The sequence below is a fragment of the Fonsecaea erecta genome (genome assembly GCF_001651985.1).
Source record: "Fonsecaea erecta strain CBS 125763 chromosome Unknown Scaff4, whole genome shotgun sequence".
NCBI lineage: Eukaryota > Fungi > Ascomycota > Eurotiomycetes > Chaetothyriales > Herpotrichiellaceae > Fonsecaea > Fonsecaea erecta.
The window spans coordinates 583,315-609,948 of record NW_017387247.1 but is presented as its reverse complement, the minus strand read 5'-3'; the positions used below and the strand labels follow the sequence as shown (position 1 = coordinate 609,948).

The 26,634-nt window shown below is 54.2% G+C and overlaps 12 protein-coding genes across 12 annotated transcripts; 7 read left to right on the top strand and 5 right to left on the bottom strand.

The window, feature by feature from the left end:
- Nucleotides 1-210: 210 nt before the first annotated feature.
- On the bottom strand, nt 211-543 carry AYL99_04969 (hypothetical protein; the record flags this gene model as incomplete). The annotated part of the gene is made up of 1 exon (XM_018836481.1): nt 211-543. The coding sequence occupies one exon, from the start codon at nt 541-543 to the stop codon at nt 211-213; it is 333 nt and encodes a 110-aa protein (XP_018693334.1).
- Nucleotides 544-572: 29 nt separating this feature from the next.
- AYL99_04968 (hypothetical protein) lies at nt 573-1,888 on the top strand (the record flags this gene model as incomplete). Its single annotated transcript, XM_018836480.1, has 2 exons — nt 573-681; nt 732-1,888. The coding sequence occupies 2 exons, from the start codon at nt 573-575 to the stop codon at nt 1,886-1,888; spliced, it is 1,266 nt and encodes a 421-aa protein (XP_018693333.1).
- A 1,705-nt stretch (nt 1,889-3,593) lies between these two features.
- On the top strand, nt 3,594-5,478 carry AYL99_04967 (hypothetical protein; the record flags this gene model as incomplete). Its single annotated transcript, XM_018836479.1, has 2 exons — nt 3,594-4,506; nt 4,604-5,478. 2 exons carry the CDS (start codon nt 3,594-3,596, stop codon nt 5,476-5,478), a joined length of 1,788 nt encoding a protein of 595 aa, XP_018693332.1.
- A 636-nt stretch (nt 5,479-6,114) lies between these two features.
- AYL99_04966 (hypothetical protein) lies at nt 6,115-7,812 on the bottom strand (the record flags this gene model as incomplete). Its single annotated transcript, XM_018836478.1, has 2 exons — nt 6,115-7,034; nt 7,119-7,812. 2 exons carry the CDS (start codon nt 7,810-7,812, stop codon nt 6,115-6,117), a joined length of 1,614 nt encoding a protein of 537 aa, XP_018693331.1.
- A 1,578-nt stretch (nt 7,813-9,390) lies between these two features.
- AYL99_04965 (hypothetical protein) lies at nt 9,391-10,280 on the top strand (the record flags this gene model as incomplete). The annotated part of the gene is made up of 2 exons (XM_018836477.1): nt 9,391-9,507; nt 9,657-10,280. 2 exons carry the CDS (start codon nt 9,391-9,393, stop codon nt 10,278-10,280), a joined length of 741 nt encoding a protein of 246 aa, XP_018693330.1.
- A 144-nt stretch (nt 10,281-10,424) lies between these two features.
- Nucleotides 10,425-11,121, bottom strand: AYL99_04964 (hypothetical protein; the record flags this gene model as incomplete). The annotated part of the gene is made up of 2 exons (XM_018836476.1): nt 10,425-10,730; nt 10,813-11,121. 2 exons carry the CDS (start codon nt 11,119-11,121, stop codon nt 10,425-10,427), a joined length of 615 nt encoding a protein of 204 aa, XP_018693329.1.
- Nucleotides 11,122-11,592: 471 nt separating this feature from the next.
- AYL99_04963 (hypothetical protein) lies at nt 11,593-15,267 on the bottom strand (the record flags this gene model as incomplete). The annotated part of the gene is made up of 4 exons (XM_018836475.1): nt 11,593-13,388; nt 13,435-13,539; nt 13,589-14,639; nt 14,692-15,267. The coding sequence occupies 4 exons, from the start codon at nt 15,265-15,267 to the stop codon at nt 11,593-11,595; spliced, it is 3,528 nt and encodes a 1,175-aa protein (XP_018693328.1).
- Nucleotides 15,268-15,804: 537 nt separating this feature from the next.
- On the top strand, nt 15,805-16,610 carry AYL99_04962 (hypothetical protein; the record flags this gene model as incomplete). Its single annotated transcript, XM_018836474.1, has 2 exons — nt 15,805-16,326; nt 16,389-16,610. The coding sequence occupies 2 exons, from the start codon at nt 15,805-15,807 to the stop codon at nt 16,608-16,610; spliced, it is 744 nt and encodes a 247-aa protein (XP_018693327.1).
- Nucleotides 16,611-16,982: 372 nt separating this feature from the next.
- Nucleotides 16,983-17,653, bottom strand: AYL99_04961 (hypothetical protein; the record flags this gene model as incomplete). The annotated part of the gene is made up of 3 exons (XM_018836473.1): nt 16,983-17,229; nt 17,283-17,458; nt 17,510-17,653. 3 exons carry the CDS (start codon nt 17,651-17,653, stop codon nt 16,983-16,985), a joined length of 567 nt encoding a protein of 188 aa, XP_018693326.1.
- Nucleotides 17,654-18,026: 373 nt separating this feature from the next.
- AYL99_04960 (hypothetical protein) lies at nt 18,027-20,537 on the top strand (the record flags this gene model as incomplete). Its single annotated transcript, XM_018836472.1, has 4 exons — nt 18,027-18,065; nt 18,368-18,552; nt 18,605-18,680; nt 18,735-20,537. The coding sequence occupies 4 exons, from the start codon at nt 18,027-18,029 to the stop codon at nt 20,535-20,537; spliced, it is 2,103 nt and encodes a 700-aa protein (XP_018693325.1).
- Nucleotides 20,538-21,246: 709 nt separating this feature from the next.
- AYL99_04959 (hypothetical protein) lies at nt 21,247-22,353 on the top strand (the record flags this gene model as incomplete). Its single annotated transcript, XM_018836471.1, has 3 exons — nt 21,247-21,333; nt 21,589-21,742; nt 21,995-22,353. 3 exons carry the CDS (start codon nt 21,247-21,249, stop codon nt 22,351-22,353), a joined length of 600 nt encoding a protein of 199 aa, XP_018693324.1.
- Nucleotides 22,354-24,298: 1,945 nt separating this feature from the next.
- Nucleotides 24,299-25,480, top strand: AYL99_04958 (glycine cleavage system T protein; the record flags this gene model as incomplete). The annotated part of the gene is made up of 1 exon (XM_018836470.1): nt 24,299-25,480. The coding sequence occupies one exon, from the start codon at nt 24,299-24,301 to the stop codon at nt 25,478-25,480; it is 1,182 nt and encodes a 393-aa protein (XP_018693323.1).
- Nucleotides 25,481-26,634: the final 1,154 nt, after the last annotated feature.

Here is a 26,634-nt window from a genome sequence, read left to right as displayed (position 1 = left end):
ACTCCCTGCAGTAAAAGTGATATGCATAAACTAGTGACAAGCCGGAAAACAGCTCACGATAGACAAGAGCATACGCCGCCATGTCTTCGATTCCTCAACCTCGTGGATCTTCGACTGCTGGGGCTCCTGGGGCACCAGCTGCTCACGGGGGGCCTGTTGCTCCTGGGGGTCATGTTGCTCCAGGAGGACCGGTTGCTCCCGGGGCACCAGTCACTCACGGGGGACCAGTTGCTCCTGGGGGGCCTGTTGCTCCTGGAGGACCGGTTGCTCCCGGGGCACCAGTAACTCACGGGGCACCAGTTGCTCCTGGGGGTCCTGTTGCTCCTGGGGGACCAGTTGCTCCTGGGGGACTGGTTGCTCCTGGGGGACCAGTTGCTCCTGGGGGACCAGTTGCTCCTGGGGGACTGGTTGCTCCCAGTGGCCCTGTTGCTTCTGGGGGACCGAGTGCTCCAACGGGAATAGGAGGATCCTCTCAAAGTGCTCGACACATTCTTGTCTTTTGTGATGGGACTGGAGAGGATGGAGACGGGACTTCGAAGTCATTGACCAACCTAGCCCGCCTCGCAAAAGCCATGAAGGCCACGGACTTGGAAGGCAGAGAGCAGATTTGTTGGTATCAGCAGGGCTTAGGAACCGGCAGCTTCTCCCTCGCAAAGGTCCAACAACTGGCACTCGGAGAAGGTGAGGTCAAGCCTATTGAAATTTCAGAAACCCTGGTTAATGCAATGTAGGCTTGGACCAGAACGTCAAGTTGATATACAGTCGCATTGCTCCTCAGTCTGCAAGCTCCTCACAGCCTGCAGCAAGTTCTTCCAAAGTCCAGCAAGCACAGCCAGACGCTTTTGCTTCAGGGATATGGCGACCAGGTGACATGTTGTCTTTTTTTGGTTTCTCCAGAGGTGCAGCAACAGCACGGTTGGCAGCCAATTTCATTGCAACCATGGGGTTCCGAGTGGATGGGCAAGGTCCGCCCGACGAGGTGGACAGTTTGTTTGAACAATGGCTTGGCATCAAAGAAAGCACGGACTTTAAGCTGCCGTCTGGCTTCGAAATACCCAAATTCGGTTGTGTAGGTGTTTTCGACACCGTTCTAGGCAGCGGGGTACCGGCTTCAACACAGAAGATTCTATACCCGGGGGCGGCTACCACGACTCCTCCGCTGCAATCGAAATGCTTGGTGCTCAATGCGAACATCCAATATGCATTTCATGCACTGGCACTGCATGAACAGCGCCAAGGCTTTTTACCACTGATCATTGAGCGGAAAATCCCAGCACAAACGATTGTACAGACTTGGTTTATTGGGAAACATTCAGACGTTGGTGGTGGCGCCCAAACGGGCAAACCGGATCCTGGTCTGGCCAATGCAGCTCTCCGATGGATGTTGGCGCGGTTGGTTGACATTGGGATCGGAGTGGCTCTAGAAGACGTCGCTGGGAACCAGTCCCTGGTGATTCCACCAGAGCAAGCAGGGCAGGGACACGTTCGCACCCAAGGCAAACTCACCGCTGCTATTGAGGGAGGCGCTGAAAAACCAAGAACACCGGGACTTTATGCACCAGGCCTGGAAACAGTCCATATCAGTGTCCGAAACCAGGGGCTGTTGAACAACGCGGACGTCCCCACGGACCCAGCCCTATCCATTCTCATTGGTAAAGCCGAGGGGCAAGACAAGACTTTCGTGTGGGAGAGGCAAGGACCCAGAGGTATGATCTATATGCCAGAGGACTCCAAGATTGCACCGGACGGATCCGCCCTGAGAAGTCAGTCTAAAGCTGCTCCGGGAAGCCTGGGTCAAACTGCACCAGTATTTCCAGTACCCAACGCCTCGAATCCAGCTGGCACAGTACCCCGAAGAGGTCAAACAGGAGCATCCCAGGGCGTTTGAGGAGAGAAATCTATACTCCGTACAGAATGTGGAGAGCCTAACCCCAGTGAAGCCAACGCCCCGGCTGGAGAAGGGCGAAGAGAGAGAGCTTGAGATGAGAAAGGGACGGCCAGTAACAGGGGCGAGGACGGAGGAGGTGATGGTGGAGGTTGGCTGGGTGTCGGTGGGGGCAGGTTTGTAGCAAAGAGCTGCCCTCCCAAGATGGTCGCTTTGCCATCTTTAGCCGCTCAACCGTCAGGGTAGTGCGTTAGAGATGATAACTTGGAATCGGCGACACAGGTAAGCCGGTCTAGGGATTCTTTAACTGGATCTAGGGCACTCTTTAACTAGGTTTAACTAGTCCCTAAGTGGCACTTAACTGGAGTTCTAGTTAAGTTCCGGAACGCCGGAAATATGCCAAGACCCAAGCTGCCAATTCCGGCGAAGACGCCGATTCACCTTTTGCTGCTCTACGACAACATACCAAGTACCGAGTACCTCGTCTATACCTTGTATATACTGTATATCGCTTTTAGTGTACCTCCCTTGGTGGCCCTTGGTCTCTGTCTGGAGATGACTGCGCCGTTACGCCACTGCCATGGGTCAATCAGCCCCCGATCGAGCTGTCTGCCTATTCTCTTCATCCTCTCGAATGCAACTGGTTCATCCGGACGGCTACGTCAACCCATGTGGCAGCCTATTTCAGAGACTGACTCTTCTCCCCATCTCATGTCGTAAAGGAAGAGCCATAGATACCAAGGGAAGCAGTCCTCGCAGGTGTGCCACCAAGCCGAGGCTTCCGTTGCGGGCACCACGGCCCCAGCCCCGTCGGCCATCTCCAGCTTGATGCTGTCTCCCTGCTTTTTTTTTTACATATCTACACATACCTTTCGTGCATTCATGCATGTCTTTTGGTTCAGAAGACACGGGAAACCGCACCTGTTCGGGACAAGCTACAGGCAAGCTTTTTTGAGGCTGGCCTTAACGACGCCGACGGCTTTTGTCTGCTCGGAAACAAGAAAAGGCGCCGCTGTTGCTCGCCTCGGCAAAAGCTTTTCTGCCAAAGCCTCAATCGGAGCCATTTGGCTTAGTGCTCATGGCGGGCGAACAGGGAGGCTGCGATCACCAAAAGATCTGCTGGTTCCCCCTTTGGCCCGCTCCCCTCCCCATCCCCCCATCTCAAACCCTTGTTGGAAAGCATGCAGAAAACCTGGGCTTGTAAGAAAGTGGGTTGGATGTGACCATAACCTCTTCTCTGACTGGCGAATTTACCACTCTCGAGGAACTCCGGTCATTGGCGCCTCCACACTCTTGCTGACCCCCATGGCCATGGGCTAAACATGCCTGTACTGGGTAAAGATCCAGCAGTTCCCACCCCCGCCGCCGCCTCACCTGGGTTTTCTGCCCAGCCACTCTCTTCGGCCGCCTCTATCTTTCCTATCTATCCTAGCTGTCAGCCTTTGATATAGACCCTGTCGCTGCAAGTAGGAAATTGTTCCTGCTTCCGATAAGTGCGGTGTTGGAAGAGCGTTAGGCGGTTTGAGGTCTAGTCAGAACGATCCTCCGTCCAGCTATAACCTGGACCACAAGCCGACGACCACCCCCGAGTTCTTTTTCCAGCTTCGCGAAGCCTTCCTCTCCATCGTCGCGTGTAGTCACATTGTCCCCCCTGTCCCGGTCTATTTCCTCTCATGCCACGTGTTAGTTGGGAAGGTCATTAGCAACCATGGCACGCACCAAGGAGGACGTTACCGACATCAACACCTTGGCGCTGTTGGGCAAGAAGCAAGTGCTCAAGCGTCGATTTGGCTTCTGGTCGCTCTTTGGGTTTGCCGTGTGTGAACTTATCACCTGGGAAACAGTTCTCGCGCTTTTCAGTCAGGGGTTCAACAATGGGGGTCCCGCGGGATTGGTCTACGGGTTCATCATTGCGTGGTCCAGCACGCTGTCCGTCTACACCGTCATCTCCGAGCTCGCGTCCATGGCCCCGATCGCCGGCGGACAGTACTACTGGGTCTACATGCTCGCCCCGCCCCGCTGGAAGGTGTTTAGCAGCTACATCATCGGGTGGTTGACCTCGCTCGCGTGGATTGCGACCGTGGCGACCGAGACCATCTTCGCGGGGACCATGCTTCAAGGCCTGATCATTCTCGACTACAAGGACTACGACGCCAAGCGGTGGCACGGCACGTTGCTGGCCTGGTTGGTCATGGCCGTCGCCGTCTTCATCAACGTCGTGATTCCCGGGGCGCTGCCCAAGTTCGAGATCTTCATCATCGTGTTTCACATCGCCGGCTTCATCACCATCCTCGGCGTGCTCTGGGCCTACGCGCCGCACAACTCGGCCCACTTCGTCTTCGCCACCTCGCTCAACGAAGGCGGCTGGTCCACCCAGGGACTGTCGTACTGCGTCGGCTTTCTGGGCAACGTGGCGACCTTTGTCGGTGCCGACGCGTCGGTCCACATGGCTGAAGAAGTCGAGCACGCCGCAGTGAATATTCCGCGGGCCGTCATTGCGAGTATGTGCATCAACGGGCTTGTCGGATTCGTCATGATGTTGACGGTGCTATTCTGTCTGGGCGACGTGGACTCCGTCTTGGACACGGCGACGGGATATCCATTTATCCAGATCTTCTACAGTAAGTCCAAAGTCACTTTTTGTTCCCCCAAAAGGACCCAAAAATAAGACTCTGGAGCCACCATTGTATTGACCCTCTCTCTTCTCTGCCAAATTAGACAGCGTCAATGGCATAGCAGGCGCCACCGTTATGGGCGCCATCGTGCTGGCGTTGACGTGGGCCTGCGCGACGGGCATCACGACGACGGCGTCGCGCATGACCTGGTCGTTTGCGCGAGACCGGGGCACGCCGTTCAGCAAGCCGATCAGCTACGTGTCGCGAGTGCGGCGCATCCCCGTGGTCGGCGTCGGCGTGGTGGTCGGGTTCGCGGCGCTGCTGACGCTGATCTACATCGGGTCGTACACGGCCTTCAACGACGTCATCTCGCTTACCATCACGGGCTTCTACTGCTCGTATTTCCTCCCCGCGGCGTTCCTGCTGTGGCACCGCGTCAAGGGCCACATCAGCCCGCACAAGCAGGACACACCGGGCCTGCCGATCGGCGACGACGGCGGGATGCTGGAGGGGTCCGCCACCACTTCGGAGCAGCAGCACGCCGGCGAAAAGATTGCCTCCTCCTCCTCCTCCTTGCCCGGTGGGGCGGGGGGAGACTCCAAGAAGCTCGAATCCGACCTCGCCGGCGGCTACGCGCCTACTGGCGGTCCAGAGATCATGACGGACGGCCGGCGACCCTCGTTGGTGGTGCCGGTGCAGGAGCTGCGGTGGGGGCCGTTCCACCTGCCGGAGCCGCTGGGCACGATCAACAACCTGTACGCGTGCACGTACATGATCTTCGTCATCTTCTGGAGCGTGTGGCCGCCCGTGACGCCCGTCGACGCCTCGACCATGAACTACAGCGTCGTCGTCACCAGCGGCGTCGTCATCTTCAGCATCGTCTGGTACTGGGTCCGAGGCCGCCACGAGTACCACGGCCCCACCATCGATGACGAGGTCGCCAGCGTCATGAGGCTGGGCAGCATCGTCGCCGTCTGATTACCTCCTCACCCACAAACAACCAATCAATCAAGCAGCCAAGCAGCCAAGTCCCTCCGTGGCCTGAGGGTCATGGTGCTCACTGGATCCTGTTCCACGACAGCCGGGAAATTGCTGGATGGCTTGCTCCTCCTCCTTCTCCTCCCCTTCTATAGTTCCTGGCCTCCGTAAAAGCGCAGGCCGGGATGCGGGTTTATTGAGTGTGTGTGGAAACATGTGAGGATGACAACAAAAATGAAAATGAACTCAAATGTCACCAATTGAAATCAGTGGCATCCAATGTAACGTATTCCCCCCATCCCTCCCTAAAAAGTATATGTCATATCAAAAATTGGGAACACATTTCGCTTCGTTCAAGTCACGGAATGCACAAGCAAGCAAGCAAGCAAACAAGCGAGCAAGCCTTGGGTCGGGATCAAAAGCGATAAGAAAATCTCCTCTCCTTGCGTGGAGCTTGATGCTTGAAGATGGGCATTCATTCTTGTGCCCGTCTCGGTTTTTTTATGCCGCCAAGTAGGGGTTTTTGGTGTTTGGGTGGCTGGTATACATACATCTTTTTTCTTGACCCCCCTTTTCTCCTTATCCTGAGACTTTGTGTGACCCCGGCCAGAGGTCGTCGGCGGCGGATAGGGGGTACTACCACATAAACCTCTGAACATTCCCCGGTTCCTGGGACCACTCGAACCCCCTGTACAAGAACATGTAGCACGTGACCGCGTTGACGACCATATACCACCCTATTTCTAGCCACGCTGAATGCGCCGCGGCCGTTTCCAACAGCGACTGTATCGCCGACCTAGAAGGGAGGGCATCCATAGAACGGTGACCTGGAGGGGAGGCGCCTTTCGTGGTCTCCAGCTCCGATCTCTTCCGTTTCTCGGCTGACGGTGCGATATATTCCGGAACGGCTAGCCGCCACGTGAGCCAAGGGATCAGAAAGTATCGAGGCTCCACCAGTGGGGCGGCCATGAGCGACAAAGAGGTCGCTACCAGCCAGACGAGTATGAAGCTCACACGCACCGTGTCGTCCCCGTACAGGATCCGCGCAGACTTGGACGGCGATCGTGTGGTGTCCGTGGCACCCCCGAGACTTCCCAGCGCCATGCAAGCACAGAGGTAGTAGACCGGGACAGCGGCATATCTGATGAGCCAGTGTTTTCTCAGGATGGCGAAGACGTAGAACGTATAGTGTCGGTTGTCGGCGAGGGTGAAGGGGTGGATAATGGTGTTGAATCGGACGACGGCGAGCATGAGAAGGAGGAAGCTAAGACTCGTCGTGACCCGGGGAAGTCGCTGACGGAGACGTTGGAGGTCGGAGAACAGTGGTAGCAGGACAGGCCATGAAAAGAAGACGATCGCCGGCCAAATATAGAGCATCTGGGCAAGGTGGATCGTGGCAATGTGGTTGTCCCGGTCTCCGAGGACCACGCCGCCGTTCCAGACGACGAACGCGGCGAACGCGGCGAGGAGCGACAACTGTGGCCACAGGTCGAGAAGGAGCTGCGGGACGATGGAGACGGCAGATTGGGTGAGAGAAATGCTTGTGATGGGAAAATCTAGAAATCGCCGTCAGAAGACCGATCACGGAGAAAAGTCGTCAACCGGGAGGGGAAAACTCGGGACAGACTGGCCGGTCGAACCTTCAAAATATGCTTCAGACACGGGAGGGTCGTGGACCTCACGCGCGCCCACTCGCTGTTTGACGCTTTCAACGACCTGGAGCCCGCCCAGGTACACCGCGACCCAGAAGATGTTCGTCTGCCGGGTGGACAGCGACACCAGCCCGGCCACGAAATGTAACGCCTGAAAGAGGACCTTGACGGGTCCCTGCGAGCCGGTGCCCGTCGCCCACAATATCTCACTGAGAATCACGGTGAAGACGCTGAACAGATCGGTGTAATAAATGCCCGAGAAGAAGAAAATCAAAGGGAAGCAGACGATGCTGAACTCCCGCTGCAAAACGCTTTCATGATGCACAGCCTTCCTCCCGACGGCCGCCAGGACGTATAACGCGACCAATAATAGGTACAGCAACAGCACGTTGGTAAATCTCCACTCGTTGACCGACGGTTTTAGTTCTTCCTTGGAGAAGAAATCCCGCACCGCGTTGACGGCGTACGAAAACACGTAGAGGCCCGGCGGAGTGGTGATCTTCGGGTCCCATTGCGACCACTTCCCAAGCCAGTATGCTTGAGCCTGAGGGATATGGAAATATTCGTCGAGATAGGGTTCCGGCACGAACTGGTTGACGAGCCTTCGCCATGTCATGTGCAGCGACGTGATGAAGCCGAGAAGCAGGACCCGCAGGAATTCTGGGCTTACAAAGTATGACATGGCGAGGGTGTGACGAGAAAGAAGTCCGGTGGCTTGATCAGACAGAGACTGGAAGATGTTAAACACATGTTTGCTGAAGTTGAAGCTCGCGACTTGGCGTGGCAGAAGAGAGGTGGAATGCCAAGCCGTGTAATGACCAGCTGGCGGTTATGTTTTAGAGTTACCGAAGTTACCCTTGGCGGGAAGTTAGTGGACACTAGCGGCATCCTTGTGGGAAGCTAGTGTTATTAGCGCCATGCCGCTTTTGGGTCTATACCTCTACCCAAGCATGTACGTGGTTCATCTGTTCCCGAGGGTGCTCGTCGCTGTCTTTATGTCACGGTTGCTAGTAGCTACGGCGCTAAGCCCAACCGAGAATACTTGTTTTCTCACAGTGTCACCATCGCTCATCAATATCGTAGTACCGCAGTCCACCTGGGTGACTATGATCTAGCAAGACATTTAAGATGTTCCGCTCGTGCCAGCTCTGAATAACGCCCAAAGCAATAGCATCGTACTATTTCAGCCTCGGTACCGGGATGGGTACAATGTGCTGCACGGCACTTACGTTTGGAAGATTGATTCGGGGACATATAATGCGTGAACAGTACGCAAGGCCTGTCTTGGTCAGTCGTGCCTCAAGTGCGGCTTGAATTCCATATAGATGGTGTTGTAACTCCACAAAACCAAAGATATGCTCGACTTTGGGGGGGAGCTCTCGAACCAAGGACTTCAAATCATCTGGGTAGATCTGCAGATCAACCATCTCGAAGCTCTTGATGGGCAGTTCCAGTGTTCGTCGTTGGGTGTAGTTCTCTGCATCTGCAACAAGCCAAAATTCCCCACAAACCCCGAACTACTCATCCCTATGATCTCCCTTGGAGAGGCGAACGCGGGTTTTCCCTTCAGATCGATTCCCTGTGGCTGTTGAGGCTTGCAGTTCCCTGGAAATAACCGAGTTGATTGCAGAGTCTCTTTGCTGATGCTCGCGTTCTCGGGGAGAATGTGTATTGCTTCATCATCCCTTATTGTACAACCTCCATCTCTCATCCGGTCAAAGGCTCGTGGCCATGAAGGTAGGAACACTGGGCGTCCTTTCCGAGAGGAGAGAAAGAGGGCAGCAAAGTCCAAGGAAGCTCTCACCTCAGGGTACAAATACCTAGATCATTACTGAGCCGACCCTGTTCGCCTGCCTAATGATGGTGCGAAGAAGAGAATGAGGTCCAGAATACCACCAGCTTTAGACGAAGTCTGTGGTTATACGATGCGGAAGCTATTCCCCGATGCTCTTTTGCAACAGTGAGAGAGGATGCCACCGGCAATGTAGAAAGATTCTCCCCGCCTTGACAATTGATGACGTGGCCAAAAGAGCCGCAATGGACGGGCCGATGGTTGGTAATGTTAAATATCAGAAGTGAATGACTTTTGGTTCGGTCAGACTGAGCCCCTTATTTCCCCGCGGGATTGAACTGCGCGTACCGCGACGAGGCTTTCCTCCCACTCCACCCCATTTCCAGACAGATAGAGATCACTTGTGTGACACGGTCATGTCTACATTCTCACCCGAGCCCTCTCTATAATACGAACGAGAGAGCACCAATGTCTGCGTTCCCCCATCCACCGGGCCTCTCGCCCGCCGAAGTCGCATTCCTCTGTGAAATGGAGCAAGTGACCATCCTCCCGCGCCAGCGCCTCGAACGTCTCGACTTAGTGGGCGTAAGTCCTTCTTCCCACAAACCTCTGCATCAGATGAGGTGCGAAGCAATATTTCTCTCTCTCTCGTTCTAGTTCCCCAATTCTCCCCCACCAATCAATCTCTAGCGAAACAGACGACAATATTGACCTCTGATAATTCGCCCTTCTAGGGTCCGACCCGAGCACTCATTCCCCCGCAACGCACGACGCTCCCCATCTGGCTCGCCGTCCTGTTGAAGCGCCAAAGACGCGCCAATATCATGCCGCCGCCCTGGATCCTCGCCGAGAATCTGCAAGACATTCTCGACACCGAGACGCATAGAAACTTTGAAGACACGCTGTCACCCCCGGCCCCCATGCCGTCCTTGCGGCAGACAGACTACAGCGGAAAGTCGTTTTATGCTTCCACGCCATTCGTGGAGTCGTGTACCGTGCATGCAAATGCGACGATGCTTCCGTATCACTGGTTCGAACTTTCAGAGATACTACTGGAAGCGGCGAGCGACGATATTCCAGAACCTGACCGAGTGAGGCAGTTGCTGAGAGACATACGAGAAGTGCGGCTAGCGAAGATGCGGAAACGAGTAGAACATTTGTCTGGTGATGGCGAAGGCACGCGGCTTGACGGCATAGGCGCGATGGAGCTCTCCGAATCCAGGGGGTTTATCACGGGCGTTGTCGATGGCCTGAGGAAGATTGATGCGAGCAGAGAACAAGAGAGGAGAGAAAGAGAGGAAGAAGCGAGGGAGGATCGAAGATATAACGACGACGACGACGACGACGAAATGACATGAAGTGATGTGATGTTCCATGAGCGTGAGGAATTATGACCATTGATTTTGGTATAGACATCGGGCACATTCATTAGAGCTCGTTAACCAAAGTGATTCAATCATCAATCAATCCTTGAGCGCCTGCGCAAGATTCAAAAGTTACAGCTAAGATGGAGGCTGTCCATTGTCTGCATCTTTTTCCTGCATCTTCCTCCGAGCAGCGAGAATCATTTCTTCTCGCCGTCTCTGGAGCATCTTCTGTCGCTCCTCTTTGTTGCTGGTCCATCCCGGCGGCGGTGATTCTTCTTCTCGCTCTTTCCCCTTGGAGTTTACCTTCGCTTGTAAATTGTACCGCGTGATCAAATCCGGCGGCGGAGGCTTTTTGAAGGGTGTTATTACAGTGGGGGTGGTAGCTGTTGATTCAGAGGACGTGGCCATAAACGACGGGGGCGGTTGGAATGAAGGCGGAGCCTGTGATAGATTCCAATATCAGCCATTGTATCATCTCCCAGCCAGCTTCGGCCCCAGTATTATCCTCTGGGCTTGCGCTTACCGGATCCAATCCTCTTCCCGTCAGCACTCTTTCCGTTGTAGCCGCCACACTGCCTCTGTTGCGATGCAAATCCCACATTATATCCCGGCGATTTAACTGCGGAAACATTTGGGCTATCTGATCAACCTGCGCCGGCGTGAAACGGATCCCAGGGGTGGTGTTTCTGGAGGCAGGAGAGGATGTTGGAGAGCCGCCATCGGGGCCTGGGCGGGAAGAGAAGAAGTAGCGATAGATGAAATATCCTAGCACGGCGACGAAGGCAAGGCTCGGGATCGAGATGGTGGCTTCCTCGTCGACTGTTGAGGACATGGTTACGGCATGCGGCTGTGATGAGAGCGAAGGTTGTACCCGGTATCTATGGTGAGATAGTATAGATACCCCTAGAGTGTAGAGATCCAAGGGACTCAGGACAGACTTAATCAGTGATATTAAGAGTCTAACAGGTGACGGTTTGGCGATCACTGGCACGCGGAAGGAGTGATATCAACCGCCAAGCCCGGAAGGGAATAAATATTGGCCGAGGTTATGCTTCCCTCCACAACTTCATGAGAGGACGAAAGAAACCCAATACAAAGCAGGCTAAAAGGTCTTTGTATTGAGAAGCAGATGACAAGTGAGATGAAGAGCTGTGTTGGATTTTTTTTATCTTTTTATCGTGATCAGGTTCCTTTCCGAGTGACAAGCGTCCAGGATCATGGCACACACACAACCACATATCATCATCATCGTTTATGGTCTTCTCCGCCACAAGAGCCCCGTCTCGTCTAATAAAATCCCAAATCACGACTTGGTAGTGTCCCAATTCACCCAAGTCCTCGGCATGACCCTCCAAACCATGACCTCTCCGCTCTTCAGATCGCCGACCTTGAAGCTCTCCTCCCTCACCTTCGGCTTTTTTCCTTTTTCCAAGTCTCTTCCCTGCTCCCAAGCACGAATCTTCTTCTTGGTGCCATTCCAATCGATAACCACAGCCACGTGTTCAGGTTTCCCCACGTCGACGCTGTATTTCTGGTGAAGGCCACCTTTGTGGCCCGAGAACTTGGCATTGCGGAACGTGACTATGTCGCCTGGCCGGATTTCGTCGAATTGTTGTGTAGATGCGTTACCTAAGTTGGAATAAACGAGAGCACCATATGCTCTCGTGCCAACCGGCAGGAGCGCTGTTGGATGTGGTTTGAAGAGCTCGAGGACAAAGGCTCGGGCAGACCCATCGCCAACAGTTGTGCCAGAAAGACCACTAGCCACTCGCGCTATCTGATTACCATATTGGACAGACGCATTCTCCAGTTGGTCACGCCGAGGCGCAGGGGGAGGTCTTCCGTGGTTCTGTTCCAATGTCACGTGCGTTGGATCCGCTGCGTCGTAGCTAACATTGATTGTAGTCTGGGAATAGTCCATGTAAAGCACGTAAATGTCCTTCGAGATGGTGGTCCTGCCTCCACGTTTGGTGGAGGAACCAGTCTCCATTTCGTATAGAACATCGGGTCTGCCTTGTAGTGAAGGAGGCGGTAAGTTATTTTGTGTCCACCACATCGAGCTCTTTCCGAGGTCGATGTCTTGGGCAATATACCCCTGTTCATTGCTTCCTCTGGAATGGTCCATCGAACGGCGGGAAAGAGTACCAGATCTTCGAAGGTCGGTACTCTGTTCAGGGATTTCCGCTGGCGGAGGTGGCGCGAGAGTGGGCGGCGCAATATACTCCGCCGGCTCTGGTAGCGGCGGTGGAGGAGCCGGCCTTTCTGCCGGTGGGGGTGGTATAATAGTCGGTTGGGGCATTGCACTGTACAAATCATCTTCCTCGAGCTCCTCTCTCGGCGACTGTAGTGATGTAGAATACGTTGTCTTGGTATGAAGAGGTGGCGGAGGGTGTTGAGGCGCGGAATATCGATACGGATCATAATCATCATCTTCACTCACTTTTGGCGGCGGGACTGGTGGGGGAGCTGCACGCGGGGCGTCCATAGACCTTCGGCTCTTGGGCGTTGGTAGGGATGGAGGCGGAGGCGGCATGTCTCGCGGAATATTGACTGGAGGCAACGGAGGAGCTGCTCGCGGGGGAGCGTGTTTCGGGGATTTCGTATCATCCGTGAGGGCGCCTTCGTCAAGGCTTGAATCACGATTGTGAGCTTTCAAGGCGTCTTTGTGCTTTGCACTTGAAGCAATGTCCGTATCATAATCTCCGTCGTACTCAGTGACTTCCTCCTCGTCGTCATCACCAGGCCTGGGAGAATGCACAGTGCCAAAACCACGCGAATCAGTCGTCGAACGGCGACTTGGGGGAGCTCCTGGAGGTGGAGGTGGAGGAGCTCTGGTCTGAGGAGAGACCGGACTCATGGGAATCGGGGGCGGCGGTCGTGAAGCTCGTTTATCGGTAATTGGAGATGCGGTGTCCACGATAGAATGCTCAGACGGTCTCACTGGGGGCATTGGAGGAAGTGCTGGTGCGGCCGCTGGGGTCTCTGGCGCTTCTTGGGTGTCTTCTTCGGGGGATGCGTAGGCTCCATCCTCTTCCTCGTAACCGGGAGTTTCTGACGATGCTTGTGGCAACGAGGTTGGTGGGGGAGGTACGGATCGAGCTAAGACAGTCAGCAGAAGTTCGAGACGAAAGAAATTCTCGCGTACCTGTGGGAGACTGGGGAATCGGAGGAGCCGCTCTTGGGCCTTCTGGTGGCGGCGGAGGTGCACCCCTAGCATCACGTAGTGGTGGTGGCGGAGGAGCGGCGCGGTCTGCGAAATGTGAGCGGTAAAGTACATCACAGTCAAAGAGACATCATACCTTGTGGCACCGGTGGAGGAGGACGATCCGTCGAGCGCCGTTGTAGGGGTTTCGAAATATAATCTTCGGTCTCTCCCTGGACGCCTGGTTCTTGGGGCGTCGGACGTGCAGTCTCGTCTTCGTCACTTTCTGGCGAAGCCACAGGGTCCTCTTGCCGTTTGGGTATTGATGGAGACATTCCTGGCAGGGCCATGATTCTCACCGGAGCTGCTCGTTCTTGAGGCTCGTCCTGTGGATGGCTCTCAGAAGCCTGTCGAGAGGGTTCTGATTTTGGCTTCCTCGCAGCGCCAGGAAGTCCAATCCCGGCCGGAGCGCCGAACATGCCCATCATGCCCATACCTCCGCTCATCTTAGCCATCCTATCTCTGAGCTCTCTTCTCCGACGGAGCTCCGGATCCTCCTCTTCATCCTCTTCCTCCTCCTCCTCTTCTTCTTCTTCCTCCTCCTCACCCTGTTTCTCTCGGTCATCGTCCATTGATTTCCTGGGGATAGCTGCTGGAATAGGGATATCCGTGCCTTTAGACTTTGGACGCTCTTCTTCCGTGGAAGTTTCTTGAGCGTCGTCGTCGTCTGCGGCTCCTGAGTCATCGGCGTCATTTGTATCACTCACGAGCTCTCGAGAAGCAGGCTGGGGCGTGCTGAGGCCTGTCGTGCGACGGGGGAGGCCTGGGATGTCATGTTCGCCTTCGGCTACCTCAGCAGACGGGCGACCCAGAGTTTCATTGGAATCGAGCCTCGCCAAAGTCGGCTCAGGTGGCTGGATTTGTTCACCAGGCTCGCTCGTCTCGACTCTCTTCTTGGGTGGTTTCTTTGGCCTCTCTTTCTTCTCAGCATTTCGTGCGGCTGCCTCCAATTGTTGCTTTTGCAGAAGTGCTATCCTCTCTTTTAGAGACTGGGGCTTCGGTTGGTCTTCCACCTCCGGCTCGGGTTGAGCACCGGAGGGGTCCGCTAGATCTCTAGATTCTGCCCCATTTACATTTGCATCATCTTCACGCCGGTATGGTTTCTGAATGGGGCTTCTCGGGGTGCTGGGGGAACGAAAGCGTTCCTGCTGGGCGGGGGTGCCACAAACGGCTTTCTGATGAAACCGCTGCTGGGCCCACCACCTCCGGGCTTGAAAGGCGCAATTGGCGCTGCAGCAGGCTTGTTGAAGGCAGCAATCCTGTCTCTGAAAGAACTAGATGACGGCTTTTCTGCCACGGGCGGAGGGGCACGGGAAGTGGCGGGAGGAGAAGTTGGGACAGCGGTTGGGGCGACGGGAGCAGCGGCTGAGGCTTCGGGGCTGGCGGAGGAACCTCGGGCTCTGATCTCGCTGGCTCGGCCGGCTCTCGTACTGACGCTTTCTCTTCCTCATGCACAGGTTCAGATATCTCGGTTGGCGGAGGGACTGGTTCTGGCGCCGGAGGCTCTGGGACACGCTCGGAGGGCTCTGGAACGGGAGCACGCCGGGGGGCACGCACCGGACGCGAAGGAATGGGCGGTTCGTACTTCTCGACAAAATTCCTGGGGAACAGGCCCTGAAGCTTCGCTCCGGAGGCATCCACGTATTCCCCTGTATACCAATCTGCATCCTCCTCTTCTGTAACCGTAATTATCTGGCCATTGTCAAAGTTGAGGTCATCAGGCTCGTCTGATCTGTATTCGAAGATCGCCTTGACTTTGAACGGTACCGCAGGCATTTTGTCTAGAGGAGATGCTCCTCAAGGACTAGATATGAGGTGGATGTAGGCGGAGGGTCGAACTTTCAATGATCTTACTTGACCAGCACGGTGACGCAGCGCCTGCGCCACCTCGCTTCAAGGTCGGTGCCAAGGTCAGATTCAGACTCTCCTGGTGAGTGATTATTAGGTCACCTGGACGTGCGACAGAGGAATGGAGGCATAGAATGACGGTACAAGCCTGGAGACGGGTGCGGTGTGAACACGGAGCGTTATTAAGGATTGTGAGAATGTGTAGCCGTGGCCGACTTGAACGTGGGGCTCCAGTTGCTGCAGACCAGCTTGTACACTTCACGAAAGTACTTTTAGCCTCGTTACTTAATCAAGCCGCTTTACCTTCGCTCCAGATATTTGACGCCATCATTTCTCTCAGTCAGGTTTCGCACTACGCAGCAAAAACACCCGTCACGGCCAACAGCAAACATCTCGCTCGCTTAGGCACTTGCACCTGATATCTGGGCCGGGACTTGGGCAACAGTCCCCAGAACATGGCCGACGATGGCCACTGAGCAATCTGAAAGCAGCAAAGATCGGTTCCGGTCAACTGCATTGCGCCATGCCAGGGATATCGAGGAGAGGAAGAAACTACAGGCTCGCATAGCCGATCTTGTGGTCGAAGCATTTGACCTGCCATCCAGCCCGGATGCCGACCCAGCAAAGCCACAGCCATCTGACGCTTCTCTCTTCAGACATTGTCTGAGCCTATTCCAGTCCTCGGATTTGGATGATCTCATCTACGAGCGAAACGTAGATAATCGATGTGGCTATGCTCTTTGCCCAAGACCGAATCTGAGGCTCGCACACGGCGGCGAGAAAGTGTGGAATCAGAAGGGCGGCAAGGACTTTAAGCTGGTCGATAGAAGCGAGCTGGAAAAGTGGTGTTCAAAAGCCTGTCAAGAGAGAACTGCTTTTGTGCGCGCCCAGCTTGGAACGGAGCCGGCGTGGCTTCGAACCAGTCAGGCTGTCGACATCAGACTGCTTGATGAAGTTGGTGCTGAGGATCTTGCCGACCCTTTCAAGGTATGTTCCAATTGAGACCTGACCCGCACCTAGCCTGGGATTAGGTTGCTAAGTTCTTGCAGGGGCTCTCGCTTGCTGAAGCGCCTGACGCAGAAATAGCCGAGAAGATGCAGGCTCTCGCACTCGAACGTGGAGAGCTGAATGTCAAAGCTGATGAAAACACTGTTGACCTTGTTGAGAGGACAAGTGACGCGATACCGAGAGCCCCGACATTGAAGGGGCACCAACCACAAAATACCATTGAAGGACACCAACCACGAAAAGTCCGCTTCTTGGGAAAGTGATGGGATCCGACACTGTCTGCGCTAATAAGACACCAAGTTCTCAACGGCACTTTTAAATGTGCAGCAAGACCATCCCTCATTAAGTGGATGATGTCGCACGACACTTCCACAACCTTCCAGACCACCTTTTCCTAGGCAACATCCTTTGTTTTCTAGAGGAAACTCTGAGAAGTCGGGGTGATTGGATCTGCCAAATGGCGACGCTAGTAAAACATGAGGACGACGTCACTTTGAGCAGTCTTGAGATCTCTGAAAGACGGAAGTGGTGGGGTGAAAGAGAAACATATCGGTAAAGGATATGGCTGCGCTGTCCGGTGAATGGGAGGTGGTCTTCGATATGCTGTATCATAGATATCTCTGCTTTTTTTGGACTTATCGGCCAAAGGCAAAATATGCTCTTTCAAGCGGTTGTCTTTGATATTCCCATGCCAACCAATCGCTCCTCGTCGTGGGCAACAGCCCCATACTGTTGACTTTATAAATGCCCAAGCCCAGCAGCAGACACTGCATCAGGACATATACCGCCTTGACGCCCAACATCTGTGTACGGTTGCCGGCGCTCTCGAATCTGGCGAATTGTGTATTGGTCTGCGAGATGGCTTGGATAGGGTTCTTAAAGCTGTAAAACACCGTCAGCATTTGACATTCACCGACGAGACATCGGATACTCACAGCATGAAGACCATCATTATGGAGAATATCTGAAGCGAATTGCCGGACATGTAACCCATGATGGCTTGCATGGGGAGTTGCTTCGCAGGTCCAAGGGCAACCTCCCATGCCTTTTTGACCTTGAGCGTCTCTGTCTCTTCGGGAGTCGGGGGTTTTCGTCCAGGACCTTGCGACTTCTGGTGACTGTCAGTAAGTGTTGGTTATGGGTGGTGGGTGAGGCCACAGACCTGTTTCCCAACCACGGCTCTAGATCCCAAAAAGCCAGGAGGATCTGGGATGCTGGATGCATTCTTCGGCTTAGGAGGGACGTCGTTGTTCACATCAACGACCCATTTCGGCATCGGAGGAACCATACTGTCTGAGGTGGCCATCGCAAGAAGACGCTGTCCAGAGGATCGTTATGAGTGCCGAGTACGCAGGAAGTTGTTGGCTTGCTGACGGGGCCCGGAAAAACGCAAACTCCGCGAGCCCCCTTGGCGTGAGCCGCCGCCTCTTAAGGGGACACGCCTCAACGTCCTCCGACTTCATCTACCTCCAGTAAGTCTTACATTGAACGCCTTCTCGTGGACATTGCCATTACCTTGAAAACCCCTAGGCAATATATCTCGTACTTGAAGCAGTCCTTCCGAAGATCATGCTGTAAACCGAGCGGGGATCCGCTGAATTCATCAGCAATATCGTCAATTCCGGATTGATACCAGACTCCTCCAATTGTTGCTTTGAGTCGAGATTGAGAGGGACAAGATGTCGTCTGGACAGGGAGATTCGAAGCTCTTTGCCAGGGTATGTCAGTTTCTCTCCTCTACCATGCTCTCCTTAAGGCCATGGCCCTACAACGAGTTGCCTGTATTTGTACTGCTTCTCACATTCGATCTCCTATTTTTGCGCACTCTGTACCTCCTTGCCATTTTCTGTAGCATCAAAGCACACCTAGAGAAATGGCAAAGATCCAAAGTATTCTGTTTTCTTCTATGGGAAGCATGGCTCGTATATCCGGAGCCTATGGGATCTGCAGCACCATCATGTCTTTTGCTCCAATGTCCCTTGCCGTCTATCTCAATCTAACGGCTTTCACGCATCAATAGGGCAAAGTTGCTGAGCTGCGAGCGGAGCTCACCAATCCTGGCAAAAAGGACAAGAACCACGCCACCAAAAAGAATGCTTTGAAAAAGATCGTCGCCAATATGACCATGAGCAACAACGACATGGTCGCTCTCTTTCCAGATATCGTGGCTTGCATGGATATTCCAGTCCTCGAGATCAAGAAGATGTCTGTCAATTTACCACATCCACCAACGTCCAGCCTGCTAACGCACGGACAGGTGTTTCTTGTACCTTCAGCATTACGCTCGAATGAAACCAGACATAGCATTGCGAGCCTTGCCGGTGCTGGAAGAGGTGAGCCTGGCCCGAGCTGCCGTGTATGGACTTCCTTAATCAAATGTCAATTAGGATCTCCTGGACCCAAATCCCTTAATCCGAGCACTTGCATTGCGGACTATCTCATATATCCACGTTCGAGAATTCGTTGAAGGCGCGATTACCCCACTGAAAAAGCTAATGGTAGACCAAGACCCCTATGTCCGCAAAACAGCCGCCATTACCGTCGCCAAAATCTACGACCACGACAAGCGACTCGTCGAGGGATCAGACCTGATTGATCGACTCAATAGAATGCTGAAGGATGAGAATCCTACGGTTGTCGCAAGCGCACTTTCTGCGTTACAAGATATCTGGGAGAGGAGCGAAAACATCAAGTTGACCATTGACTACGCCAGCGCCTCCAAAATCATTTCGATCCTCCCGGACTGCAATGAATGGTCTCAGACCTACATATTGGAAGCGATAGTATCCTACGTCCCACACGAATCTGGCGAGGCCCTCTTACTGGCAGAACGAATATCATCTCGGCTTTCGCACTCGAACTCCGCCGTGGTGCTTACCTGCATCCGTGTCATTATGTACCTCATGAACTACATTTCTGACCAGAGGAAAGTGGACGAACTCGCCCGCAAACTATCCCCGCCTCTTGTCACCCTCCTCTCCAAGCCACCAGAGATCCAATATCTCGCCCTGAGAAATGCCATACTCATCCTCCAACAAAGGCCTGAGGTCCTGCAAAATGACATCCGCGTGTTTTTCTGCAAGTACAACGATCCGATATATGTCAAGGTGACGAAACTGGAGTTGATCTTCATGCTGGCCAATAAGAGCAACATTTCGGTGGTTCTCAACGAGTTGAGAGAGTACGCGACCGAGATTGACGTCCAGTTTGTGCGTAAGGCTGTTCGAGCAATCGGAAAACTTGCGATCAAGATTGAGCCGGCGGCACGGCAGTGTATCGACGCCCTCCTGGAACTGGTCAATGCCAAAATTCCGTACATCGTGCAAGAGGCAACGGTGGTCATCAAAAACATTTTCCGCAAATACCCCAACCAGTACGAATCCGTCATCTCCACCGTGATCGGCCAGATTGATGAATTGGATGAGCCCGAAGCAAAGGCTGCAATCATCTGGATCATTGGAGAGTACGCTGACCGAATCGACAACGCCGATTCACTGCTCCAGGACTACCTGTCCACTTTCCATGAAGAGCCCATCGAGGTCCAACTCGCCCTCCTGACGGCAACAGTGAAACTCTTCCTCCACCGTCCGACGAAGGGCTCGTCAATCGTCCCGCAAGTGCTAAAATGGTGCACCGAAGAATCAGACGACCCGGATCTTCGCGATCGAGGTTACATGTACTGGCGGCTGTTATCTACCGACCCGGTGACAGCCAAGAAAGTTGTCATGGGAACGAAACCGCCCATTACAGCTGAAAGCGAGAAGCTGGACCCCACCACTCTGGAAGAGCTGTGCCTGGGCATCGGGACTCTCGCCACCATTTATTTGAAGCCAGTCCAACAAGTCTTCCGTTCTGCACGGACGCGCCGGCTGCAGGATTCACCCGCCCTGCAGAGGAAGAGAGAAGACCTGAACCGCGCTCTGACCGGGCTGGACCTCGCGAATCCTCTGTCGTTGAACACGGCCGTCACCACACCAGGCGGCACGGCCGTGCCCAACCACCAAGCTGCGATTGAAGCCGCCGACGAGTATTTCAAGAACCTGAGCCTGAGTGACAGCAGTGGGGGGGACATCCTGACCAGCCCGACCGTTGGGGGTGGAGGAAACCCGTACATTGTCAGCCAGGGCGCGCCACAGCCGACTTTTCATCCGCAAACCAGTGTCGCCAACAACGGAGATCTCCTGTACTAGCATTACGGGGAGGAGGAAACTGAGGAGGGTATTTATAGCGCATGAGCGATAGGTTGATTAATTTGGCGTCGTAAACAGGAAGCAATTGTCAACTCCGGCTGCATTGATGAGCATGTAATGGGGGATCTATTCTTTCGTTCAGGATACCAAGTACCAAGTCCCCTGTACAGGTACCATAAACGGAGCAGACGTCTGTGCCTTGAAACCTCCTCGACAGGAACCCATCAAGTGTACATCAATATAAATGATTTTACTCCCTAGCTAAGCTGTAGGATCACATAATATAACACATTCGCGTCCATGTCGGGCGCCTCCCAAGCCGACGTCATCACCGATTCGCTGCGTGAGTCTCTCCAAAAGACGTTTTTGGGGTTTGCCATTCGCTCCACATCAGAAATTCAGAGGCCTCCGCGTAGTCACTGGACAGCGGCCACATTGCTTTACTGTAATAAGTACTGTACAGCAGTCCAGCGTACCTGGTACTCGGTACAGCACACCGAACGACAACGAAGAGAGAGACACACACACGCACACCAGATTCACTACTGCGACACCTCATTTCCTTCTTCTGGCGCACGCAAGAGACAGTGTGCGCTTTCTCATTCTTTCCATCTTTTCTCCCCTCTCGAGACCTCATGATCGCACAGTGACGGCAGACCCAACGCAACCAATACTGCTGCGTGCGTGCCTGCGTGGTCGCCCACCAACCATGGTCTCCCTCCTAGTCACCGTCTTCATCATCCAACTGGTCTGCCACCTCATCCTGACGATTGGATCTAAACCCATCAACGACCTCGTACGTCGAGACCCCCTCCCTCCCCCCCCCTCCCTCCTCCTCCTCCATCCTGCTCAACCTCTTCCCGCATGGGCGCTCCTATCAAGAAACACCATGGGAAATGAGACAAATATTGCAAGAACGGGGAGGCAGGTCCCATCAAAAGAAAAGGAAAACCGTGCCCAGCCCGCAGAAGAAGAAGTGTAACTGACATTTTGTGTGTGTGTGTGTGTGTGTCAACAGCTATGGCAAATCTACTGCCGCCTCCCGCTGCAGTCGTCCAAGGACATGCAGGAACAGCTGCGCCTGCGCCGCGAGGTGCTGCGGCTGAAGCGCGAGATGAATGCCGTCAGCGCGCAGGACGAGTTCTCCAAGTGGGCCAAGTTGCGGAGGCAGCATGACAAGGCGATGGAGGAGCATGATAAGAAAGGTGAGTTTGCCCCTGTTTTTGGGTTCGTTTTCGTCTATCTGGAGGTTGTCGGGAGGGTTTGTGTGTTCTCGCGAGGACATGTCATGTATGTATAGGGGATTCTCAGTTGTGGGACAGTTCTGAAGCTATCGTTCTATTCTCATGGAGAGCACGGAGGTGGGGGAAGAAGCGAGGCCACGGCTGTTGTCTCTGTACATCTACCTTGAACACAAGACGTTCCTATCGAACTAACTACCCTGGTTGTTGTTGCAGCCGCCGCCGTTTCCTCCTCCCGATCATCGTTCGACACCAAAGCCACGGCGATCCGATGGACGTGCACCAGCGGGCTCCGGCTGGCGCTGCAGTTCTGGCACGCGAAGACCCCGGTCTTCACCTACCCACGTGGCTGGTTTCCCTGGTACGTAGAGTGGCTGCTGGGCTTCCCGCGCTGCCCCTACGGCGGCGTCAGCATCAACGTGTGGAGCACGGCATGCGGCACCGTCATTGCGCTGGTGTCGGACGTGGTGGTCTACCTGGTACAGAGCCTGCAGCAAGTGCGGAGCGGTGGGGGGCAACAGAAGGGGAATGGAAAGGTAGACGGGAGAAGAAAAGAAGAAGCGGTGCGGACGTGAAATGTGACGATTATGAACTAAACGAAATCCACATAGATGATGAGGCACAATGATGGAGTTGCTGGAAGGTCCAATCAATGATCGTACATATCAAGCACCCCTCGAGGCTGAAGGACATTCTTGTCGGGCTTGGGCGTGGTTCCATCAGAAAAAGTATTCAACCATGTTCGCGTCACTGACCAAAGCCATGCTCCAGTGGAGTCATGGAGGCCTAAGTGCTTGACTCTATGTGATTGAGAATTCATCATTTGAAACCACTCATCGCGGCCCACGCTCCTCTCCATCGCCTGTTGGGGAGATGGTACCTCCCAATAATACATTCTCCACAGACCGCAGAGCGGTGCTTGCTCTCGACAGCGTCTCGGGACAAGAACACCAAAGGGAAGAGTCCGGTCCATTCGACAGGACATCTGCGCCATCAAGGAGGACGGTCGCTGCTTTCCATAAGCTACAGACCCAAAAGAAAGGGGAAAAGGTTGGTGTTTTGCTCTGCGCCTCAAGAATAAGCCCCATCGAGTTACTCCCCCATAGCCCAACACCGCCTCAAACGCGACGATATGGGGGTGGGAAGAGCAATCGCATAACTTTCGACATATGACGAATTGCGCAACCTCCAAAAATCACTCCTTTGAACTCCCCAAGTCTCCCACACCCGTCGATCTTCCAATGTCATGGAACCCTCACTATCTCTTCCCTGCGTGAAACAAACCCCGAAAGTCCAAGGCCTCTCCGCTTCAGAAAAGGGGAAAGACAGTTGCCCTCACGGCGACGGACTCATATCTTCATCCATCTGCCAGACAAACAATCTTTCCCCCAAGCTCCCTCCACATCGAGACACGCGGACAATAGGGGAGTTCGGCAGAGAATGCAGACGACAGTGAGGTCGAAGTTCGAGGAGCGGGGGTAGACTCGGAGAAGAGTGGGAGGCGAGAAAAAAAACCGCAGTGAAAGGTTGCTTTGATGGCGGTTGCCTCTCGGCAGGTCCTGACGTTCTCTCTCCAAAAAGGAAGAGAGGTAGGGTGGTCCGGGGACTTTCTCCCAAAGCTTCGCCCATTTTGAGGTGGGCAGTTGGTCTGCAGATATCTGGAGAGACTTCTGCTGTGCGTGAGCTTTGAATGCGATCCTTCGAACGCGGAGACTGATGAAACACCAACAGAGAGAGTGGGAGAGTGAGAACGAGTCGGTCGCTGCGATGAATTTTATCACCAAGGAAAATATTGCCAATACAGACTAGTCCCAAACAGGACGCCGACATCTTCTCTGGTCTCTGGTCACGTGCTGATCAAGGTTGCCAGGTTGGAACCCTCAGAATCTTTCTCCGCTCCGCGCAAGTTTCCGAACGTCCGCCTTTCCTGCCACCCAGAACAACCTCAACTGTTTTTTATAAGAGAAGATCCTAATTATTATTAAAGAGAGCTCCTAAGTGAACAGGACTGTCGGGTGGTTGGAGACTTGGAAGTCTACCGTCCTATCATGAATTGAACGACGAGATAGCGTCATTGAGAAACCTGATTGAGCTGTTCTTTTCGGAAACGGAGTACCATCCCAAGCTGGATTGGGGGTTACAACATCTCCAAGAAGCCCAACAAGGAAGCACGCACTCGGCATCACAGAAACAATGAAGATGCCATCTTCTCATAGAGGACTAAAACCTGTGTTGGCGGCCGCCTTTGCTCAAACAAACAAGGGGCCGTCTCTCCGATCAAGGCGCGAACTGAGCTTGCTGGCTACATCAACATCATCACCATCATCACCCCGGCATCCTGTTCGTCGTCATCCGCCTGAGTTGATTCCCATACCAATTCCTATTCCTCAACCCAAGCCAACGTTTCCTCCATCATCCTTTTCACGCCAACAACTTCGCCATGCCTCGACGAAGCCAGAGCCCGAGGCAGATCTCAAACACACCCCTCTGTACGACCTCCACGTGTCTCTCGGGGCGAAAATGGTGCCGTACGCTGCATTTGCCATGCCCGTCACATATCCGGACCTCTCCCACAAGGACTCCCACATCTGGACGCGCGAACACGCCAGCGTCTTTGACGTCTCTCACATGGTGCAGCACAAACTCTCCGGGGAACTCGCCGAGGAGTTTCTCATGACAGTCACTCCATCAGCCATCAACGAGTTAGAAAAACACCGCTCCAGCCTCTCTTGCCTTTTGAACGAGGAAGGAGGCATCGTTGACGACACGGTGATCTCCAGACTGGGAAAAGATAGTTTTTATTTTGTGACGAATGCTGGGTGCCGCGAGAAGGACATCGCCTTTATCGACGAGCATATATCCAAATTTCTCAAGGCAAAAGGAGCATCGGGGGATAAGATCAATTGGCATGTCCTGGACCACCACGCCCTTCTGGCTCTTCAAGGTCCCAAAGCCGCAAGCGTGCTCCAGCCCCTCATCTTCAACGACACAGAAGAGGAGAGTCTCGATACATCGCTGGATACGCTATACTTTGGATCAAGCCGATGGTTACAACTGACCCTGCCTGACTCTGGGATGAACACGCCTTCCCTACTCATCAGCCGAACCGGATATACTGGGGAGGATGGCTTTGAGATTTCGATTCCACCTGAAAATGGAGATGCTACCGAGTTGGCAACAAGCATAGCCAAAGCTCTAACCGCCGACAGCTCCAACGTGCGCTGGGCGGGACTCGGGGCACGCGACTCACTCCGGCTGGAGGCAGGAATGTGTCTCTACGGGCATGACCTAAATGAGAAGATCACGCCGCCAATGGCGGCGCTGGGCTGGTTGGTCGGCAAATCACGCCGGGGCGACAACCCTACACCAGCCTTTAATGGGCATCAAATCATTAACAAACAGCTCGCCTCGCCGAAGACAATGACTGAGCGACGCGTTGGCCTGCTCATAGAAAAAGGCCCTGCTGCGCGCGAAGGGGCAGACATCGTCGATCCCGAAAATGACAACCAGGTCATTGGTCACATAACCTCGGGTTCTCCCAGCCCGAGCCTGGACGGACAGAACATTGCCATGGGGTACATTAAAAATGGCTTTCACAAAAGGGGGACCACAGTCGGAGTCAGGGTGAGGAAGAGTGTGAGGAAAGCGGAGGTCGCTAAGATGCCCTTTGTGCCGACCAAGTTCTACACGCGGCCCTCGTGAATGAGCTGATCTCGGCGACTCCACAGCAAAGGCGGTCAAGAGACTAGGGCGATGAGTTCTGCGTCTTTTTATGCAAAGGACATGGGGAGCGAGGATGCGCGCCGTCACAGGATGGTGATCCAGTGTTCCTAGGTAGATCTTGTCACACCCTGATCGTCGGTTGTGGTCGATCCTTTTGGGTAACAGGAAGCAGCGGCCTTCTGGCACGGAACCCTGGCTTCACCCACCTCCCTGTTCAGCATTTAGTGGATATTTCTTGTTTTCTCCGCGGGGAGAGCTTCTTTGTTTGGCTGGTGACAGAGCTGTGTTTTGACTCCCCCTCTTCGTATATGCATGCATTGGTCTGCTAGCTGTTTGACTAGTTCTAGCTTTAACCAGGAACCATTAGTTAATAGCGGATCCCATGTGATTGGGGCCGAGACTTCGTGATCGATGCACAGAGTTTTCCTACCGCCCTTTTCCCGTTACGAGCAAACATACAGAGATGTTCTTCGGGGTTTCAGGTTGGCGGGGCTCCGGAGTGGCCGCATGAGCATTCGTGACCAGGCAGGACTCGAGGGGAAATCCTTCCACCAGAATGCAGACTGTCGACCTCAAGGCGCTGGGACGTAGCATGCCCACGGATGTTCAAGGATCGATCCGAAAACCAAGGCCAAGGTTCGGGGCTAATCTTGAACTTTGGCCCTCGCTCATCGTTCGCCCACATGGTGTAGTAGGTGGGCGGTCAGTGGCGGTAAAGTGCGGTTCCCGCTTCCCACGCGTGTGATAGCCCGGTCGACGCCGAATAGCTTCTGAATAGTGTAGACAGGTGGAACCCCCAACTAGCATTGGAGCTGGCTTTTTGCCTATTTTGACGACATTGCGGTGCTCGGGTCCCGTCCAATCCCACCTCCTGCAAGGTCGAGCAATCTCATCGTCGATTGATTGGGAGCCGGGCGGAATTTGAAAACCGCCTTCTGCGACCATGGAGAAATCCTGACAATAGCCCCAGGGGTGGTGGCCCAGACCACTCACAGACCACCGTGGACCTCCTCTACCCGGACTCATGAGGTCATATCTTCAGGGTTGAGCACCCATGGCTTGTCCGTTGTGACAGTCTCAATGGATCTGACAAGCTGCCAAAGTAGCTATTGTCCAGCTAGCCTCGCACGTCT